We start from the raw sequence: 20,280 nt of genomic DNA on the forward strand, positions 1-20,280 counted from the left end.
ACAGCATCTGAAGTTTTGGTCTAAATTTCTTTTGTAGAATATCTTATTTATAATTACGTACTCAAATATCTATTCAACATATCATTTGTATACATATTGCATGAAGTAACATTTATATTTTCAAAGATTATGTGTTTTCGTTCATTCCAAATGTCTCAAGTAGTTCCGTATTCAACTATTTATGCTATCTAATTATCTAATAACAGTGTTATATAATCTTGAAGCTATGTTCAACAACGCACTAATGTCAATTGTTTTTATATATATATCTTCATGAACATGACTTCTCTGAAATCTTCAGAATAAGTAATAATTAGCGATGCGATTATTGCTAAATCGAGATATTTGTTAGTAGAAGGTATCCAGATTATCGGACCAATGCTAGGTTTACCTCTTTCAGTTGTCGTGGTAGGAGTCGTAATGATCGGGGGATCTGTACTTGATAAACCTGTTGGTTACGTTACAACAAACACCACACAATCACACGACACAGTGACTCAAAACATATTTCAATATTACAAATAACATAATAATACATACAAAATAAAAAACGTATAAGGACATGTATGTGTTTAAGTAATTGAATTAACCAATATGACAATGATGAACTACAAAGGAAAACTAGAATATAATCAGTTCCGCCACTTTTGAATTTGCCACATTCGCGAACTTCTGATAGTTATTAAAGAAGCACTATATAGTTTGTATTATTCGCGGAGAATTAATTTTGCTATATTCGCGGTCAGTAAAGATAGCGCGAAAATGAATACCCAATAAAAATGTTTGAAGTGAATGAAAATCTGAAAGAAATATATGTCTGTACTAATTGGACACAAGCTCATATACTAAGGCAAATTTTAATATGAATGAACAAGGGGAAAAGATAAAATGGGAGATAGTCATAAATAATCTAGATAAAAAATCAGATGATGTTCTTGCGAATATAAGAGGACATCATATACTGGAGACTAATAGAAACATTTATAATTCCGTGACACTGGTGAATAGAAGATATCTTTGCTTATAAGATGATTTAAAAGGCGGATTATTGTTTATGTACGGGTAAATCATTATCTTAGAAATACAAAAAATGGCATTTCCATGAGAGGCAGCCATATATTTCTAAGAAATATTCCCAGAAATGTTACATGTGGGCGAGGAAAGTGTTAATTTCAGTTACAAAATGACTGAAAACTTCGGAATCGTCTTCAGTAATCCTTCTGTATTGATTTTTCAAAGTAAATGTGCATAACTGTCAATGTAAAATGTTACATACATATGTGGTGAGTACTGTACGAATTTGATATTTCCACTATGGCAACCAAAGATTTTACACGAAGTAAGTGATAAAAATAACATAAGTTGTGATAATTGTTATTGGTTTGATAATAAGAGGGGGCGGGAGAAAGTTGTTTTAGTGACTAACCTGGGCAGAGAGAAGAGAAGACTTGGTCACTGAGAACGTTCAACTCGTCAAACGTCTGCACGTTGAAGCTGTTTTCCGATGAGGGTTTGTTAGCGATACCGTCTAACTCCTTCGTGTCTTTCAGACCGATACCAATAGCATACACATGTATGTCTGCATCCCTGGCCCGGTCCGCTTCCGGAATGGTCCTCCGGGAGTTGATGTTGGATACACCGTCTGTTAAGATGATACAGATGTTGGGAACGTCAGCACGGTCTCCATCGGCAGCATTGAACATGTTCCTCATCGTCATCAGCGCATCAGCCGTGTTTGTACTTCCATAGATATAGGGAATTTCATCGATAGCCTGGTATATTTCAGCCTTTGTTGAATAAGAATTCAAGTTAAACTGAATTTCTACTGTGGAACTGTAGATCAAAGCACCGACACGTACGTTTCCAGAGTCAATGTCGGCGTTCTTGAGGAAATCCTTACAGAAAGCCAGCATTTTATTGTAGTTTTCTGCACCGACACTTGTGGAGGCGTCAATGATAATGATCAGATCCACTTTTGACAAAGCACAATCTGTAAATGTAATAATTTTGAAACTAGTCTGGCATCATGCATATATAAAGCTTTATTATTCCCTCTCATTTCATTCAGGTATTGGTTACATTCATGTTTAAATGTTAACAAGCCTAAGTATTTTTTGTGAATTAAAATAATAGCTTGTGTTATTTAACTTATAAACCATATACCGGAATATTTTTGCGCAGTGCAATTTTTGCGAAAATCTCCAAAACGATTCATTTACAATTCTTGCTTACTTTAGATTTTTGCGATATGATCGTTCCATAAATTTGGGAAGGCCTCTCTTGAATACTTTAAAAACTTCAGAATAGACATAGCTTATTAGAAACTAACTGATCAGTCACTCTTGAGAAGAGATTTACATACCAAGTATTTATGTATTACAAAATTGTTCACTGCTAGAAAGTGTTCATGTTGGTACGTCAACTCCATAGATGTATTACTATTATTAATTTAGAATTTTTGAAACTTTGTAAGGTCGCTGAACTCGCAAAAAATTCGGAACGCGCAAAACGTCCCAATAGACGGTATTTAATAGCTACCATAACCTGCAAAAATAAGTACTGACGTACTTTACATGTAATGAAAGTCAATAATTGTCAACTTATACATTAACGAAATATACACGGAAAAATGTATTTAATCTAATGAAAAGACAACGATGAATATGTAATATAGTCTTCTATAAATAGCAATTTGATTGAGACGACAGTGTACTCACCACTAACAGGTGGAGGCAAGGTGATTGGTATCGGCGTCGTAGCTGAAAGATAATTATAAACAGCGTATTGTAGTTAAAGTGTAAGGATGTAAAAACGCACTTTTTATCGCAACTGTGAAACTATAAAATGAAATTCATTAACAGAATAGCTCTTGGAGTTAAAACATTTTCAAAACTACACGTTTTGTCAAAATAACTGACAATTAGGGTTAGTCATTATATTCCTATTCAATCTTAGGAAACATAATTTTCATCTCTTATACCTGTTATTCCTGTCCCTGCTTTCACTTAGTTTTTTTTAGTTGATTAATAGCATTAAAACATGAAGTGACCCTAAAAGTCATTTTAATTATGACAAAAATGAAATATAATATAAGATATAGAATATAGAAATATATATAATAGAGGGATTTATTTCATCAAAACTCGGAAGAGGTCAGTAGTTCTTCAATATATTGAAGAAATAAGCGCCAGCGATAATTAAGTTATGAAGAGCGCGTGACAACGATGAAATATAGAAGCGTGGGGAAATGTGACGATTAGGTAAGTGCGTAGATATTCATCTATTTAATATCAAAGAAATTCATTTTTTCAAATAATTAAATGTTATACTATATTTAGATAGTTATGGAGAGATGATATTATTTCGCACTTTTAATCAAAAATGTCCATCAAACAGACAGATACTTACTAGGAGGAGGATAAGGACGGCCACGGAATCCCTCTGGAGGCGAATCCGGTACTGGTATTATAAAATATACATATATTAGAAAAAAAATAACATATATCAGAACCTAAATATAAATAATGAGCATTTCATATCCATATTTAGAAATTGTATGTATCGTGCATTGATTGTCCTGCAGATAAGGGAAGCTGTATTTTGGATTTGAATCTTTTTTTCTGTATTTTTTTCTTAATTTCAATTTGTTTTTAACGGTGCCAATCACTTGGTGTCTTTTTTTGCAATTTTCGAGAGTAATATTTGTCACCTGGTATTTCAACAGGAACTTTCAAGCGTAATCCTTCTAAATAACAACCTTGAATATCATAGGTCTGATCTGGATCTTCAGATTGGTGATCCAGATTATCATACTTGAGATCTTATCTAGACCATTCATATATGTTAATAGACAGGTACACAATAAAAAAAAAATGATTTCTTGAATCATACCAATTGTATTATTGGGTATAGATATGATCATTCTATACAGATGACCACTACTCACAGGTAACGAAATCTATATATTTAGATTCGATTTAGTGTGTATTACAAAGTGTTTTTTTTTAAAGATAAGTAAATATAATAATGAGTTTTTACTTTATCTAGAATACCGTAGATGTTTCCCTGTTGATATCAGATAGGTGACTATACATTGTAAACAAACTTATCACTTTTGAACATGCTATGTTTAAACTTATTCAAATATTGATATGTTTTCAGAATATCAACATATACCTGACGTTTCTCTGTATTTACGAATATTGTAGAATTCAATTAATGACGGTACTAGTGTACCTCCCAATCTAGGCTTTCGATCAATTTGTATTTCTCTTATTCCACGGATTTCAGAATCTAGGCCTTTGTTATCACTGATGCGTCGTACAAGGCGCGACAACAATGTAGTTCATTATATGACCCTACTGTATCTGATTCGAATTTGTGTAACAAGATGATATTAACTTGTTTGCTTATTGTTTATGCATATGTATATGTATATTTATTGTATAAGTCTATGACTACGAAATATATAGCAAAAAAAACAAAAACAAAAACAAAAATACAAATATGTGAACATAATGATAAACGAAACTCAAAATCAATTAATCTATGGCAAAATATGTAAATATACAAAAAAACCCGTGGAGACTCCGGAGAAAGTACAAGGAGAATACGACAAGGTGTTCATTAAGATTAAGCGTTTTCTGCTTCATCAATGACATCTTACATGAAATAAGAGGACAGTGTGAGTAAGTAGTGTTCGTTCTCAAATGAGAACAAGTATAACGCAATGGAACCAACAGACAAACTACAGAGCGTAAAATGCGTTCAGCATCATATTGTACAAATTAATAGAATATTTCACTATGACCCCATTATCTTCATCAAAAATATTTGCAGCTAGTGCAAGTTTGAGTGTATAGAAATCAACACTGTTTGGTTCCCTTTATGGAGAAAGACACTCTTAAAGGTATGTTTCACTTAATCTCGAGAGTACACTTACATGAATCGAGGAAAGTCAGATCATCAGCAATATTGCTTGGTCGATCTGAAATCAGGAATAGTTTCTGGTAATTGTCAAGGGAATGGGAAGACACTTCGTCAAGCTCGCTGTGGTCTCGAAGTCCTACTCCTACAGTGAATATGTAAGCACCGTCGTCTTCGTTTCGCTCTGCTGCACGGAACGCCTCATACCTGTCTGTGCTTTCGTCACTTCCGGTTAGCAGAAGGATGAAGTTTCTAGCGAATTCTCTGTCGCCTTTATTAGGTCTAAACATCTGGGTCCTAACGTACTCTAGGGCTTCAGCTGTATTGGTTTCTCCTGGCTGGTACCGAATGCGACGAACAGCTTGGAAGACTTCGTTTTGGGTAAAGTAATCCCCTAGATGAAACTGGACGTCCTGATTGCTACTGTATCGAAGGGCACCCACTCGGAACTTCTCGTTGTCTATGCTAAGCTGTTGCACTACTGTGGACGCATATCTCTGAATCCAGCGCCATTGCTCTCTAGTCACTGACGAGTCCAAAACGATCACTAGGTCGAAAGCTCGTGGAGGAGGTGTGGGTGCTTCCGTAACTAAAACATAGCAATTTCATGTCTATTTGTTTGACTTTTGCGATAGGAATACACCATTATGATACTGATTCGTGTAACTAACTTTGTTTCTACTCTAACTAGGTTTTGAATTAGTGAACGAAATTCGGCATAACTAAAACTATTTATTAATTCAGAGAATCAGATTTACTGTATGTACGTGATGATTATTTAAGGAAAAAGTAAAAATCATTACAACAATAACGTTCTTCCTTGACAATACACTTACCAAGCCTACAAGGTATACATATGTGCGATATTTCTTTCTTATTAAAACAAAACGTCCAAGGCACATTGAGAAGACATCAAGATATCAATATCAGCTTTTTTTCTCATGCATTCATGTGACCGGTTTAATTTTGATTCTAAATTTTGGACATTATTAGGGCTTTGCTTTGCAAAAACGTTTTTACCTCTTTCTTTAGTCGGTGGTGAAGTTGTATGTGCAGGAGTAGGTTTAGACGTGACAAGTGAAACTTCTGGTGCAGCACAAACACAGACAGGTGTGTAAGGAAATGATTAAATGTACAGGTAACACACATACTTAGATATACAGAAAACATACACAACCACGTATAACATATTACTAAATGTGTTGTACATCAACAACTTGAAGTCTAAAACAATGCCGTAAGTTAAATCATCGTCTCCATAACAGTATGTGGATTTCCACATAAACTTCCCTTTTCTGAATGTTCAAAGCTAATTTGAATATTCACTCTTTCAAGAAATATCCTTTATTTCGTTCCAGATTTATTCTCGCTCTTAAATAACCTATTGAGCGTTTATTTACGAGAACAAGTGTCTAAGAAAGAGTGACTTTTTTGAAAAACCACATAGTGACATAACGGCACATTGTGACATAACGCCATATACGACAAACATAGGAGATATACAATAAAATCAATAAATGTACAGGTTATGATAATGTCAGACGAACGAAACATTGAGGTAAATTGATTTAAATAAATACTTATTGGGTTATTATTAGAGATGTTCGTACATATGTAAGTATTAAGAAATAGATGGCAGTGTTAGTAATGAATTAAATAGCGATGATGAAATGGAAAATATATGTCATACTTACTTGGACATAATGAAGAGAACACTTTTTCACTGAGTGCTTCAAGTTCTGTGAAACTTCGAACATTGAAGCTGTTTTCGTCGGAGGGTTTATTGGCAATACCATCTAACTCAGTGGTATCCTGCAGCCCAATGCCAATGGCGTAGATATGGATATCCTCACCCCTAGCCCGGTCTGCCTCTGGGATGGTTCTTCGGGAATTGATGTTGGATACACCATCGGTAATAACGATACCGATATTTGGAACGTCAGACCGATCTCCGTCAGCAGCGTTAAACATGCTTCTCATGGTTTCCAGTGCGTCAGCGGTGTTCGTACTTCCGTAGATGTAGGGAATTTCATCAATAGCTAGGTTAATGTCTGCTATGGTTGAAAACGTATTCAGATTGAACTGAATTTCTACTGTGGAACTGTAGATCAAAGCACCGACACGTACATTTCCAGAGTCAATGTCGGCGTTTCTGAGGAAATCCTTACAGAATTGGAGCATCAAGTCGAAGTTTCCCTGTCCCACACTGGTGGAAGCGTCAATGACGATGATGAGATCGACCTTTGACAAGGCACAACCTAAACAAAACAAACTACTGTTATTCCAGTCTTTTGTTGGTAAATATGTTTTGTTATGTTTGATAATACTTTTGAAAATATTTGTTTTGTTTTATATTAGATATGATAAAAAAAAACTTGATGACGATTTATCAATCAAATTTAATTAAATTAATACTGAAAAACAAAATAATATGCAGAATAATAAGTTCTACTAATTCACGGTCTTCTTCATGTTAAGACCAACACGTTATGGAGTGACGTTCCTTAAATGATGTGCATTTAACATTTTTCGGTCGATGCTTTTCGTTCTATCTTCATTAAAACAAACAATTAAAACAGTGCATGTAATTTCTGATAAAACAAGAGTAAACATGCTAACTAAACATAATCAAATGGCTATTGTCAGTTTACCTGATACAGGTGGCGGTAAGGTGATAGCAATAGGTGTGGCTGTGAAAAACAATCAGAAGTATTAACCGTTGCTATTATAAACAATATGGTCATTTCGTTTATTTCAACTGAAATACGAAACGTTTACCTCGAAATATTTAATGTTTAGATGTTATTTAATATCAATGAAATGATAAAAGCATATACCAAATTCACCGTCAGATAGCGACGTAATTAAATAATGGATTGCATTAATTAACATATTGAACAATAGGTAATATGAAATATTGCTAAAAGACAATAACAACAATTTTTCACACCAGGACATGATAAACAGGTATGAATATATTCAATGAATCAGGGGAAACACACTTGACAGGTGTCATTAGGTTCATGCGTTAATAACATTGAACACTTACGTCAAATATTTCTGGACACACAAACACGTGACACGGGAACATACAGGTATAAACTCACGGACACGCTGGAAAACGCTTCCGTACGGAAAAATACAGAAAAGATGAAAACGGTTTAATGTCTTCCTGCTAAAATATTAAAGCATGTGCCATTTACATGTCCTGTTATCTACAAACAGATGTGACGTGTGAGGCAGCATTGTTATTAAGACAGAAAAAAAGTTCATTTGTTACATCTTAAGTATAACATACAACTGTTATTACAGCGAAACACTTTAAAACACACATATTGGTATTAGAATGAGTAACACAGCTTGTTTTACTTGGTGCAACCTATCAAGTATAGGGATCCTGCATGATGATTAGTACGGTGCTTAGGACTTATGACAATTATAGATGTGCTAATTAATATAAATTAACATAGAGTGATAATGTTAATTACAAACAGGTCGACAGGTATTAGATATTATTACATGAACTGGTGACAAATGTCAGTTATATCATACCTTCGACCTCGTCGACTGAAACAAATAAAAAAATCACTGCTTTAGATTTTTTTTCACGTTTGTATTATTTATTAATTGCTATTTCAATTTTGGATGCTTAAAACATTCTTACTTCTCTAACATATTTATTTCTTTTTCTTTACCGACAGGGTCACTACGTAAATATCACGGCAGGCGGATATGGATAAAAGGCATCTGGAATCAGTAAAAACAACACAGGTGTTAGGTATGTCATGATAATGTTGTACCTGGACAAAACGAGTAGAAAATTTGCTCATGCAGGTTAACTAATTCTGCAAAACTGTCCACGTTGAAGCTGTTATCTGAGGCTGGAGCTGTTGCTATGGCGTCTACTTCCGTTGTATCTCCGAGTCCAATGCCAACCGTATATATATGAATACCCTTGTTTTTCGCATTGATTGCTTCCGGTATAGTGCGACCTGAGTTGATATTGGACAAACCATCAGTTATCACTATAGCAACATCGTCCACACCTTGCCTATCACCATTAGCTTGTGTGAACATTTCACTCCACATCGTCTGTAAACCGTCAGCAGTGTTCGTACTTCCATATATGTAAATGATATCATCAATGGCCGCTAAAATGTTTCCTTTATTCTGGAACTCATTCAACTGAAACTGAACGCTCACTGAGGAACTGTATAATAGTACTCCAACACGGACGTTCCCCGAATCAATATCTGCCTTGCTTACCAACTCTTTCACAAAGTTTTTCATTAACTGGAAGTTATCGTTTCCGACACTGGTCGAAGAATCAAGAACTATAACCAAGTCGACCTTGCCAGATTGACAGCTCCCTAGAAAATAAGCATGCAGTTTGATAATTTCAACAGAAAATACCAATATGTTCATTTCTTTAATCTGGATTGGATCTGTAAATGAGATAAGCAAAATCCTTTTCCACTCCCCAGCTATGCTTTCATCTGTTTTCCGGCGTCAAGAAATTAGTCTTATTCGTATTTGATTAGAATGAGTATACGAACAATTTAGGTATTTAGAGCAAAAGTAGGATTTATCTTTTTCAGATACAAATGAAGTATACCTTGTTTATTGTTTGGTTCGAAAGAATCAGCTGAAATGAAAGAATGAATAAATTTTAGAAACATGCATCATTTCAATTTAAGATTGCTTATCATGAACAAAACTACAAACAATTACACACACTCTCTCACAGTATTTGACACTAATTTAGTGAAAATTTAGTAAAATTGCGATATTTTGTATGAATCATATCATTTTTATTGATTCGATAAGATAAAACAAAAACGTTCTTTGTAAAACTCGCATTATTTACATAAAGGAACACAGTATACATAATCATCAACATGTTAATAAGTAAATAACAACACATTGATCAAACTTATCCTGTAAAGTAATCCTTATCAATATAGACATATAGTGTACAGGTCATCAAAGCTGTGCAAATACTCACAACATTATTGGTATCCAATGTGTAGAGATCTAGTGCTGAGTACCTCAATGTCTATACACCAAGCCTTTACTAAGCAGTAACATGATACTTGTATACATTCACGCCAACAGAAGGTTGACACGTCAGACCTTTTACTAAAGCAACTACAAAATAGTTTTAAAAAATCACAACACATACAAAGAGGTGGTATCTATTTTATTTCGTGAAATGTTCCTGATTTAGCAACAGAACACTCTGAAAAAAAACAGTCGATGATATATTAACATGATTTTGCATTTTATATATCAACACATTCTGCTGAAATCAGACATTTAAAATACACCCGTATTATTCTGAAATAAAAATGTTTTGTTGGCTTTAAAAAATATACAACTGAAATGAAGTTTTGTATAAGGCTGAAATAAAGAGTAATTTAAAGTCCTGAAAGTAAGAGATAATACACTTAAGTTAGTAATGAATCAGAAGTTCTGATCGATGTGCCGTCAAAAGTATTGACAGGAAACATGATTTCGTTGATACAAAAATGTTGATAAGATATGTAGTGTCAACTAGTGAATACCATTGTATTCGAGTAAGAAGGCTGATATGTATGGAATATTTAAGGAACCATCACCTGATCTTTAGCATATTGACCTTTACCTGCGCTACATATTAGAGTATAACCCATAGCCCCATTTTCAGTAAGTTGAATCCCAAAACCAATACTTTGATTTCCGATATGATGGAAGATTTAAAGCACGGAACATTCTGTACTAAGGAAAATACTTTTCACCTGGCTATAAAAAAATAACATCATGCAAAACTCTCTGGCACCAGCACCATTTTAATTGCATTAGTTTAGGTAGAACAACCGACAGATCCCTTGCAGTTGGAGTGTTTTCTACGTTACCAGGGCATGACGCTTCATATAGTTCCACTTGGGTGTCAGGCAGCTCTGCGAAATTCTGAACCAGGAACATGTGACTATATGACGGTTTACTAGATATGCTTCTGATTTCAGAAGTATCCGATAGTCCTATTCCAATGGCATATATTGTGATACCGGCATTCCTTGCGTCTTCAGCTTCCGCTTGCGTGCGATCAGGATTAACATTGGACAAGCCGGCAGTTATCAGTATGGCTATATTCTCAACTTCCGGTCTATCGCCATTTTGTTCATTAAACATGGCGAGATGCATAGCCTGTAGAGCACCAGCCGTATTAGTGTTCCCTCTAGTATACCGTATGTTATCAATAGCCTCATACAGTATTTGACGTCTCGTAAATGTGTCGAGAAAAAAGACAATGGTGACGTCAGTTCCAAATGTTACTACACCAACTCGGACTTGTCCGCCATCAAAATCATAGTTGTACAAAAAATCCTTCATAAAGTTAAGCATCCTTCTGAAACCGTAGCGACCAACGCGGGTTGATGATTCCAACATAAACACGATGTCTTGCCTGCCTTGACCACAGCCTTTAAGAAAGAAATTTAATGTGATTGTCACTGCCACGATATGTATAACGTTACAAGGTTGAAATTAATTTCGTTTCATGATTATTGACTTGATTTCAATTAGTATTCAGTATGAAATGGAATTTTTATTAATATACTACATATATGCACCAATGAAAGAATTTAGTCATACAGAAACGAAATGAGATTATTACATAACATTACATGTACAATTCCCGCCAAGTTCTTTACTACGTAATATAATTGAGTATGAAACAAAGATATATGAATCAATTTTACGTAAGAGAAATTCTCATGATAAGAGAGGCTCACCGGTTCGACGAGTTGGAGCCTGAGTTGGCAGAATTGTTGTTGCTGTAATGGTTGAAACATAAAATATGAGTCTGGTAGTTTTATTGTTAAAATGTAAGATAATTATAATACAAAACAATACTTAATTGATGAATACGACACCATTGATGCTAATGAAAACAAAACCATAATGTATCGCTAAATGTACTGTACATATAAATACTTTAGCTTAAATCTTAGTTTTGCGATTTCGCGCTGAAAATACTTGGCTAAAATATGATTGCGCTAATAATGCAGTTTTCGTATAATTCTAACTGTAATGATTGTGGCTGCTCCAATTTATCTTTGCGCTTATTTGCGAAAATATTAGCTCTGACTACGACAGAATGGGAATGTTTACAGTATAAAGATATTATCAACAATAATAATTGATAGACAGATAAATGAGTAAATACACAGGTAAAAAATACAATTTAAGACAACTATATGAACATATCAGTAAACATTTATCTAGGAAACAATTTACCGTAATTGTAGTGATATAACTATATATCAGATAGGACAAACTTAACGAAGAATACGTTGGTAGGCTGTAACTCAAATTATATTGATTACATCCATATAGGTATCAAAGCTTTCTCAGCGATTAATATACATATATATGTATTATATAAATTTGATAATAAACATGTAAGCTTTTTGCACTATTTTGTGTTTATAACTAAACGACGCGATCTCCGCGATATATACGTTGTAATACGGTGAAACTGAGCCGCTGAAATGAAAAAAATATATAAAACAAATAAAACAATAATATCGTGTTATAACAAAATATAAATCATATGTAGGACTTCCTATTGAAAACATCCGTTCGATAATGAATTGAATTCTAATTCAGAGCGAAACAAATTGGCGGGAGATGCCATTGCAAATTGCAATACTCCGACATTATCAGTACTGATAAACGTTTCATATATACATTATCTGCTTATGACCATCATATAGAAAATGGAAAACATGGATATCAGATTAGTCTCAAAATGTCGTTAACAAAACACTGAAAGTGTGCTTCAAATTAGATAATGCACACATAGCAAAGGTAAGTGATATTAGTTTCAATCAAAATACTATGCAACGGTATTAATAATAGGAAACCAAACACCAGTCAGGAAAGTATCAGGGCGTTGTTATCACATACAAACATATCTTCAACCATACAATTGTCAGACGTGAGTAAGAAGAACCAAGTGCTATATAGATGTGAATACTCGGAAAACACCAATCTTACTCACAAAATAATTTGTAGTGATACGGAAACACGAATGTAGTTAAAACTATACAAATACGAGTCTAGAAACAAAGTAAAAAGTTACGATATTAGGGACTAGCTGCTACTACAGTCTAAAGTGTAATACCCACGTTGTAAGTGTGTTACGTCTAAATTCCGGTGCATTAGGTCAGAGTGTGACTATTTCGTAAACAGACATAATTCGCAAGGTAGTGTATATGTGACAAAATAGAGTTAATTACACCTAGGTCAAGAATGCCAATATCACAAGTTAGTACCCAAAGGGATATACCAGTGCTTTGGTGAAATACTACCAAAAGAAGTCGCTGGTGTTGGTTCAGAGCATGATGAAATAAATATACTGTCCTGAAGACCTTCAAGTTCAGAGAAATCATCAGCTAGTAGCAAGTAGTCCTCAAATGGCTGTGACACTATCTCCTGAAGCTCGTCGGTCTCCGTTAAACCTACCCCAACTGCAAATATTGTTACTCCTGCCGATCTCAGCAGTCTAGCCTCTGGTTTTGTATCTTGAGAATTGATATTTGATACACCGTCTGTTATGATAATAAGAATGTTTTCTGCGTCTGGTCTATCGCCATTTTTAATAGTAAACATGTTTGTTCGAACAAGTTGGAGACCCCCAGCAGTGTTTGTATTTCCAAGCATATAATCTATATTACTTATTAAATAATACAGTTCTGACGTTGTGTTATATGAATTGAAATGAAACTCCACTCTTGCTTCACTGCTATATCCTGCTACACTTATCTTAACGTCTCCACTGTCAATACTCTCATGCAATAAAAATGTCTCAAGAAATTCGATCATTCTATCGAAGTTATCAAACCCAACACTCGTAGACATGTCCAGGAGGAAGACGATATCCTGTCTCTCATCGTAACACTCTTTGAAAAAAAACAGAACGACATTGAAATGATTTCCCATTAACGTCTTAACTTCAAATATCACCTGAAAACAACGTTAGTTTATCACAGTATATGTTGTTTACAGAATTGTTTTTTTTTTTTTGGCAGCAGATTTTAACATATGCGTACGTTTATCATTTCTCAATATCAATATACTGCCACTAATGCTATGAAATGATATATATCACCATAGATCAACTTAAAACTGAATTCGCTGCATAAATCTTTGTTAGAAAAGATCATTATACACTTCGAGTGTTATTTATCAGTCAATGAGTCGTTCATTGACAACCTGACGTCTTGGCGTCGTCGGCAGCAAATAAATACCTGTCTTCAGAGCGCAAATACTCGTGATGATAGCATATTTCCAAATATGGGCAAATATTAGTATGTCAAAACACTTCACAGAAGGATCATCAGTGTTTTCTTTCATGATTGTACTAATTAATTAGAAAGGCATGACAACTGCACAGCAAAAAATGGATTAGTGTAATTGAATAAATGGGTTCTGAAGTCTCAGTGGAAAAATATATCAGTGTTATGAAACAATATGGTTTTATTGATAATAGCTGCTTTCGAAGAATAAAAGATGTCATTGATTAGTAGCAATTTCTGGCTTAAAAACGTGGGAACAGGCATACAATATTTTCAAGCCAACCTAATATCATTGGAACAACGGTGAGTGCTATCTACATCTGACATAAATGGCAATGCTATTATAAAAAATAAACCAAATAAACATCCGTTAATCGACAAAATCTGATTGCAGCTAATAATGCAATGTCGATATACAGCAAAAATAAAAAAAAAAGTCTGTCATTTGTCACTCATAATGGATTATCATCAACAGATTAGAAGAGATTAAAGTTATTTGTATATTCGCAAAAACAGTTAGACGCTTTAGCTATGTAGGCGAGTAAAAATGGGTGCACTTGTGATATACTACCGACAGATGGTTGTTGGGTCCATGATTTATGGGCTGATACAGGCTGTAGATTTTCTGAGGGTGGCGAAAGGTTTTGAAGACAAAAGGATTGAAATAAGTGATCTTGGAGACTGTTTAGATCCGAGAAATCATCAGCCAGAAAAAGATAATCATCCACTGGCCTAGAAGCGATCCCAGTTAATTCCGTTGTTTCCACTAACCCAACGCCTATAGCGTATAAAGTAATCCCGGCATTCCTCATCAGTTCCGCTTCCGGAATAGTATCCATGGAGTTGATATTAGACACGCCGTCCGTTACAATAACTACGACGTTTTCTGCATCAGGTCTGTCCCCATGCTCGACGGTAAACATGGAGATTCTGGTCAGACGTAAACCCGCCGCTGTGTTGGTGTTACCTAATCTGTATTGTATGTTGTCTATAGCGTTAAACAGTGACGCTGTAGTAGAATGCTGGTTTAGGTAAAACTCGACTTTAGCGTCTGTACTATAACCCACAACTCCGACCCTCACTAAACCATTGTCTACATCATCATGTAACAGAAATGTCTCCAGGAATTTCAAAACTTTATTGAAGTTTTCATTCCCAACACTGGTAGACATATCCAGTATAAAGACTATATCCTGTCTGGTACCGTAACACACTTAGAAAGTGAAACAGAAATAGATATTATTTAAACGGGAAAAACATTGTTAAACATTTGTTCAATGTAAAACAATGATCACTGAAATTAATATGTTTTAGGAAATGTATGACACAGTCAATATCGAATGTCTAGAGTAAATATGAATTCAGATAACAATACTTCTGCATATAACTAATTCATTACTTGAAAACAAGTAATTAAATTTAAAACAGTATCATTATTAAGTATTTCTATATCATTTATCGATTATCACCCATTTACTGTGCAATCTAATATCGATACTTTAAATTATAGTTACTATTTGATTGCATCAATTGAAACAAGCAATTTGTAAAAGCTTTACATTAAAAACTATTTGGTTGAAACATATATTGATAATAAGTATGAAGATATATATTTTAAGTTGGTTAAACTTTTGTTTTATAGACGCAAATCCTATGTAAACTGCACTTATGAAAGGAAAGGTAAAAAAAAAAAAAAAACGTCACCGAGAGCAAGGTATTACAAAGGCAAATTGTGTTTAGGGAAATATGCTATGTTAATAAAATTTTCAATAAAATCTAAAACCAAATAAAAAAGGCGCGCCAAAAAAAACGGAAACAAAGCTATATAGAGTCACAACAAAAGAGGAGGAATATACAATATACACCAAAAAGTAAATATGCTGCCATTTTGTTAATCATATAAGGTTCCTTCTTTAAATGTATAAGAAAGTTCAGCTGACAGATATTTCAAAAGGAAATCATTAATAGTAGCCCAAGATATCAGCATTACTTTAGTAATGTGTTGACATAAAGCGAACTGAAGAGGCTGCGTGAAATACTACCATCAGGAGCAGGAGGTCCCGGATTCGGAGTTGTCGGCCTTCCTGTTGTTGGCATCGGAGTTGTTGGCCTTCGTGTTGACGGTTTCGGTGTTGATTGTGGTTCAGGACAGAACGAATACAACACTTTTTCCTGAAGGCCGTTTAACTCCGAGAAATCATCAGCGAGGAATAGATAATTCTCGACTGGTTTAGATGCGATTCCAGTTAATTCCGTTGTTTCCACTAACCCAACGCCTATAGCGTATAAAGTAATCCCGGCATTCCTCATCAGTTCCGCTTCCGGAATAGTATCCATGGAGTTGATATTAGACACGCCGTCCGTTACAATAACTACGACGTTTTCTGCATCAGGTCTGTCCCCATGCTCGACGGTAAACATGGAGATTCTGGTCAGACGTAGACCCGCCGCTGTGTTGGTGTTACCTAATCTGTATTGTATGTTGTCTATAGCGGTAAACAGTGACGCTGTAGTAGAATGCTGGTTCAGGTAAAACTCGACTTTAGCGTCTGTACTATAACCCACAACTCCGACCCTCACTAAACCATTGTCTACATCATCATGTAACAGAAATGTCTCCAGGAATTTCAAAACTTTATTGAAGTTTTCATTCCCAACACTGGTAGACATATCCAGTATAAAGACTATATCCTGTCTGGTACCGTAACACACTTAGAAAGTGAAACAGAAATAGATATTATTTAAACGGGAAAACATTGTTAAACATTTGTTCAATGTAAAACAATGATCACTGAAATTAATATGTTTTAGGAAATGTATGACACAGTCAATATCGAATGTCTAGAGTAAATATGAATTCAGATAACAATACTTCTGCATAAAACTAATTCATTACTTGAAAACAAGTAATTAAATTTAAAACAGTATCATTATAAAGTAATTTTATATCATTTATCGATTATCACCCATTTACTGTGCAATCTAATATCGATACTTTAAATTATAGTTACTATTTGATTGCATCAATTGAAACAAGCAATTTGTAAAAGCTTTACATTAAAAACTATTTGGTTGAAACATATATTGATAATAAGTATGAAGATATATATTTTAAGTTGGTTAAACTTTTGTTTTATAGACGCAAATCCTATGTAAACTGCACTTATGAAAGGAAAGGTAAAAAAAAAAAAAACGTCACCGAGAGCAAGGTATTACAAAGGCAAATTGTGTTTAGGGAAATATGCTATGTTAATAAAATTTTCAATAAAATCTAAAACCAAATAAAAAAGGCGCGCCAAAAAAAAACGGAAACAAAGCTATATAGAGTCACAACAAAAGAGGAGGAATATACAATATACACCAAAAAGTAAATATGCTGCCATTTTGTTAATCATATAAGGTTCCTTCTTTAAATGTATAAGAAAGTTCAGCTGACAGATATTTCAAAAGGAAATCATTAATAGTAGCCCAAGATATCAGCATTACTTTAGTAACGTGTTGACATAAAGCGAACTGAAGAGGCTGCGTGAAATACTACCATTAGGAGCAGGAGGTCCCGGATTCGGAGTTGTCGGCCTTCCTGTTGTTGGCATCGGAGTTGTTGGCCTTCGTGTTGACGGTTTCGGTGTTGATTGTGGTTCAGGACAGAACGAATACAACACTTTTTCCTGAAGGCCGTTTAACTCCGAGAAATCATCAGCGAGGAATAGATAATTATCGACTGGTTTAGATGCGATTCCAGTTAATTCCGTTGTTTCCACTAACCCAACGCCTATAGCGTATAAAGTAATCCCGGCATTCCTCATCAGTTCCGCTTCCGGAATAGTATCCATGGAGTTGATATTAGACACGCCGTCCGTTACAATAACTACGACGTTTTCTGCATCAGGTCTGTCCCCATGCTCGACGGTAAACATGGAGATTCTGGTCAGACGTAAACCCGCCGCTGTGTTGGTGTTACCTAATCTGTATTGTATGTTGTCTATAGCGGTAAACAGTGACGCTGTAGTAGAATGCTGGTTTAGGTAAAACTCGACTTTAGCGTCTGTACTATAACCCACAACTCCGACCCTCACTAAACCATTGTCTACATCATCATGTAACAGAAATGTCTCCAGGAATTTCAAAACTTTATTGAAGTTTTCATTCCCAACACTGGTAGACATATCCAGTATAAAGACTATATCCTGTCTGGTACCGTAACACACTTAGAAAGTGAAACAGAAATAGATATTATTTAAACGGGAAAACACATTGTTAAACATTTGCTCAAAGTAAAACAATGATGACTTAAATTCGTATGTTTTAGGAAATGTATGACACAGTCAATATCGAATGTCTGGAGTAAATATGAATTCAGATAACAATACTTCTGCATATAACTAATTCATTACTTGAAAACAAGTAATTAAATTTAAAACAGTATCATTATTAAGTATTTCTATATCATTTATCGATTATCACCCATTTACTGTGCAATTTAATATCGATACTTTAAATTATAGTTACTATTTGATTGCATCAATTGAAACAAGCAATTTGTAAAAGCTTTACATTAAAAACTATTTGGTTGAAACATATATTGATAATAAGTATGAAGATATATATTTTAAGTTGGTTAAACTTTTGTTTTATAGACGCAAATCCTATGTAAACTGCACTTATGAAAGGAAAGGTAAAAAAAAAAAACGTCACCGAGAGCAAGGTATTACAAAGGCAAATTGTGTTTAGGGAAATATGCTATGTTAATAAAATTTTCAATAAAATCTAAAACCAAATAAAAAAGGCGCGCCAAAAAAGACGGAAACAAAGCTATATAGAGTCACAACAAAAGAGGAGGAATATACAATATACACCAAAAAGTAAATATGCTGCCATTTTGTTAATCATATAAGGTTCCTTCTTTAAATGTATAAGAAAGTTCAGCTGACAGATATTTCAAAAGGGAATCATTAATAGTAGCCCAAGATATCAGCATTACTTTAGTAATGTGTTGACATAAAGCGAACTGAAGAGGCTGCGTGAAATACTACCATTAGGAGCAGGAGGTCCCGGATTCGGAGTTGTCGGCCTTCCTGTTGACGGTTTCGGTGTTGATTGTGGTTCAGGACAGAACGAATACAACACTTTTTCCTGAAGGCCGTTTAACTCCGAGAAATCATCAGCGAGGAATAGATAATTCTCGACTGGTTTAGATGCGATTCCAGTTAATTCCGTTGTTTCCACTAACCCAACGCCTATAGCGTATAAAGTAATCCCGGCATTCCTCATCAGTTCCGCTTCCGGAATAGTATCCATGGAGTTGATATTAGACACGCCGTCCGTTACAATAACTACGACGTTTTCTGCATCAGGTCTGTCCCCATGCTCGACGGTAAACATGGAGATTCTGGTCAGACGTAGACCCGCCGCTGTGTTGGTGTTACCTAATCTGTATTGTATGTTGTCTATAGCGGTAAACAGTGACGCTGTAGTAGAATGCTGGTTTAGGTAAAACTCGACTTTAGCGTCTGTACTATAACCCACAACTCCGACCCTCACTAAACCATTGTCTACATCATCATGTAACAGAAATGTCTCCAGGAATTTCAAAACTTTATTGAAGTTTTCATTCCCAACACTGGTAGACATATCCAGTATAAAGACTATATCCTGTCTGGTACCGTAACACACTTAGAAAGTGAAACAGAAATAGATATTATTTAAACGGGAAAACATTGTTAAACATTTGCTCAAAGTAAAACAATGATGACTTAAATTCGTATGTTTTAGGAAATGTATGACACAGTCAATATCGAATGTCTAGAGTAAATATGAATTCAGATAACAATACTTCTGCATAAAACTCATTCATTACTTGAAAACAAGTAATAAAATTTAAAACAGTATCATTATTAAGTATTTCTATATCAATTATCGATTATCATTCATTTACAGTGAAATTTAATATCGATACTTTAAATTATAGTTACTATTTGATTACACGAACTAAAACAAGCCAGTTTTAAAAGCT

The 20,280-nt window shown here is 34.5% G+C and overlaps 1 protein-coding gene across 1 annotated transcript in view; it reads right to left on the bottom strand.

Annotated features, from left to right (window-relative positions):
* LOC132544446 (uncharacterized) overlaps positions 1-20,280 on the bottom strand; it is a 250,740-nt gene that overhangs the window by 107,171 nt on the left and 123,289 nt on the right. Inside the window, 7 exon segments of the mRNA XM_060208080.1 lie at positions 1,427-1,990; positions 2,721-2,759; positions 3,409-3,459; positions 4,943-5,515; positions 6,621-7,184; positions 7,578-7,616; positions 8,727-9,296. Coding sequence (XP_060064063.1) covers positions 1,427-1,990; positions 2,721-2,759; positions 3,409-3,459; positions 4,943-5,515; positions 6,621-7,184; positions 7,578-7,616; positions 8,727-9,296 — 2,400 coding nt within the window.

This window comes from Ylistrum balloti, unplaced genomic scaffold (genome assembly GCF_031769215.1).
Source record: "Ylistrum balloti isolate Yb309-2 unplaced genomic scaffold, AGI_CSIRO_Ybal_v1 Utg369560, whole genome shotgun sequence".
Lineage (NCBI taxonomy): Eukaryota > Metazoa > Mollusca > Bivalvia > Pectinida > Pectinidae > Ylistrum > Ylistrum balloti.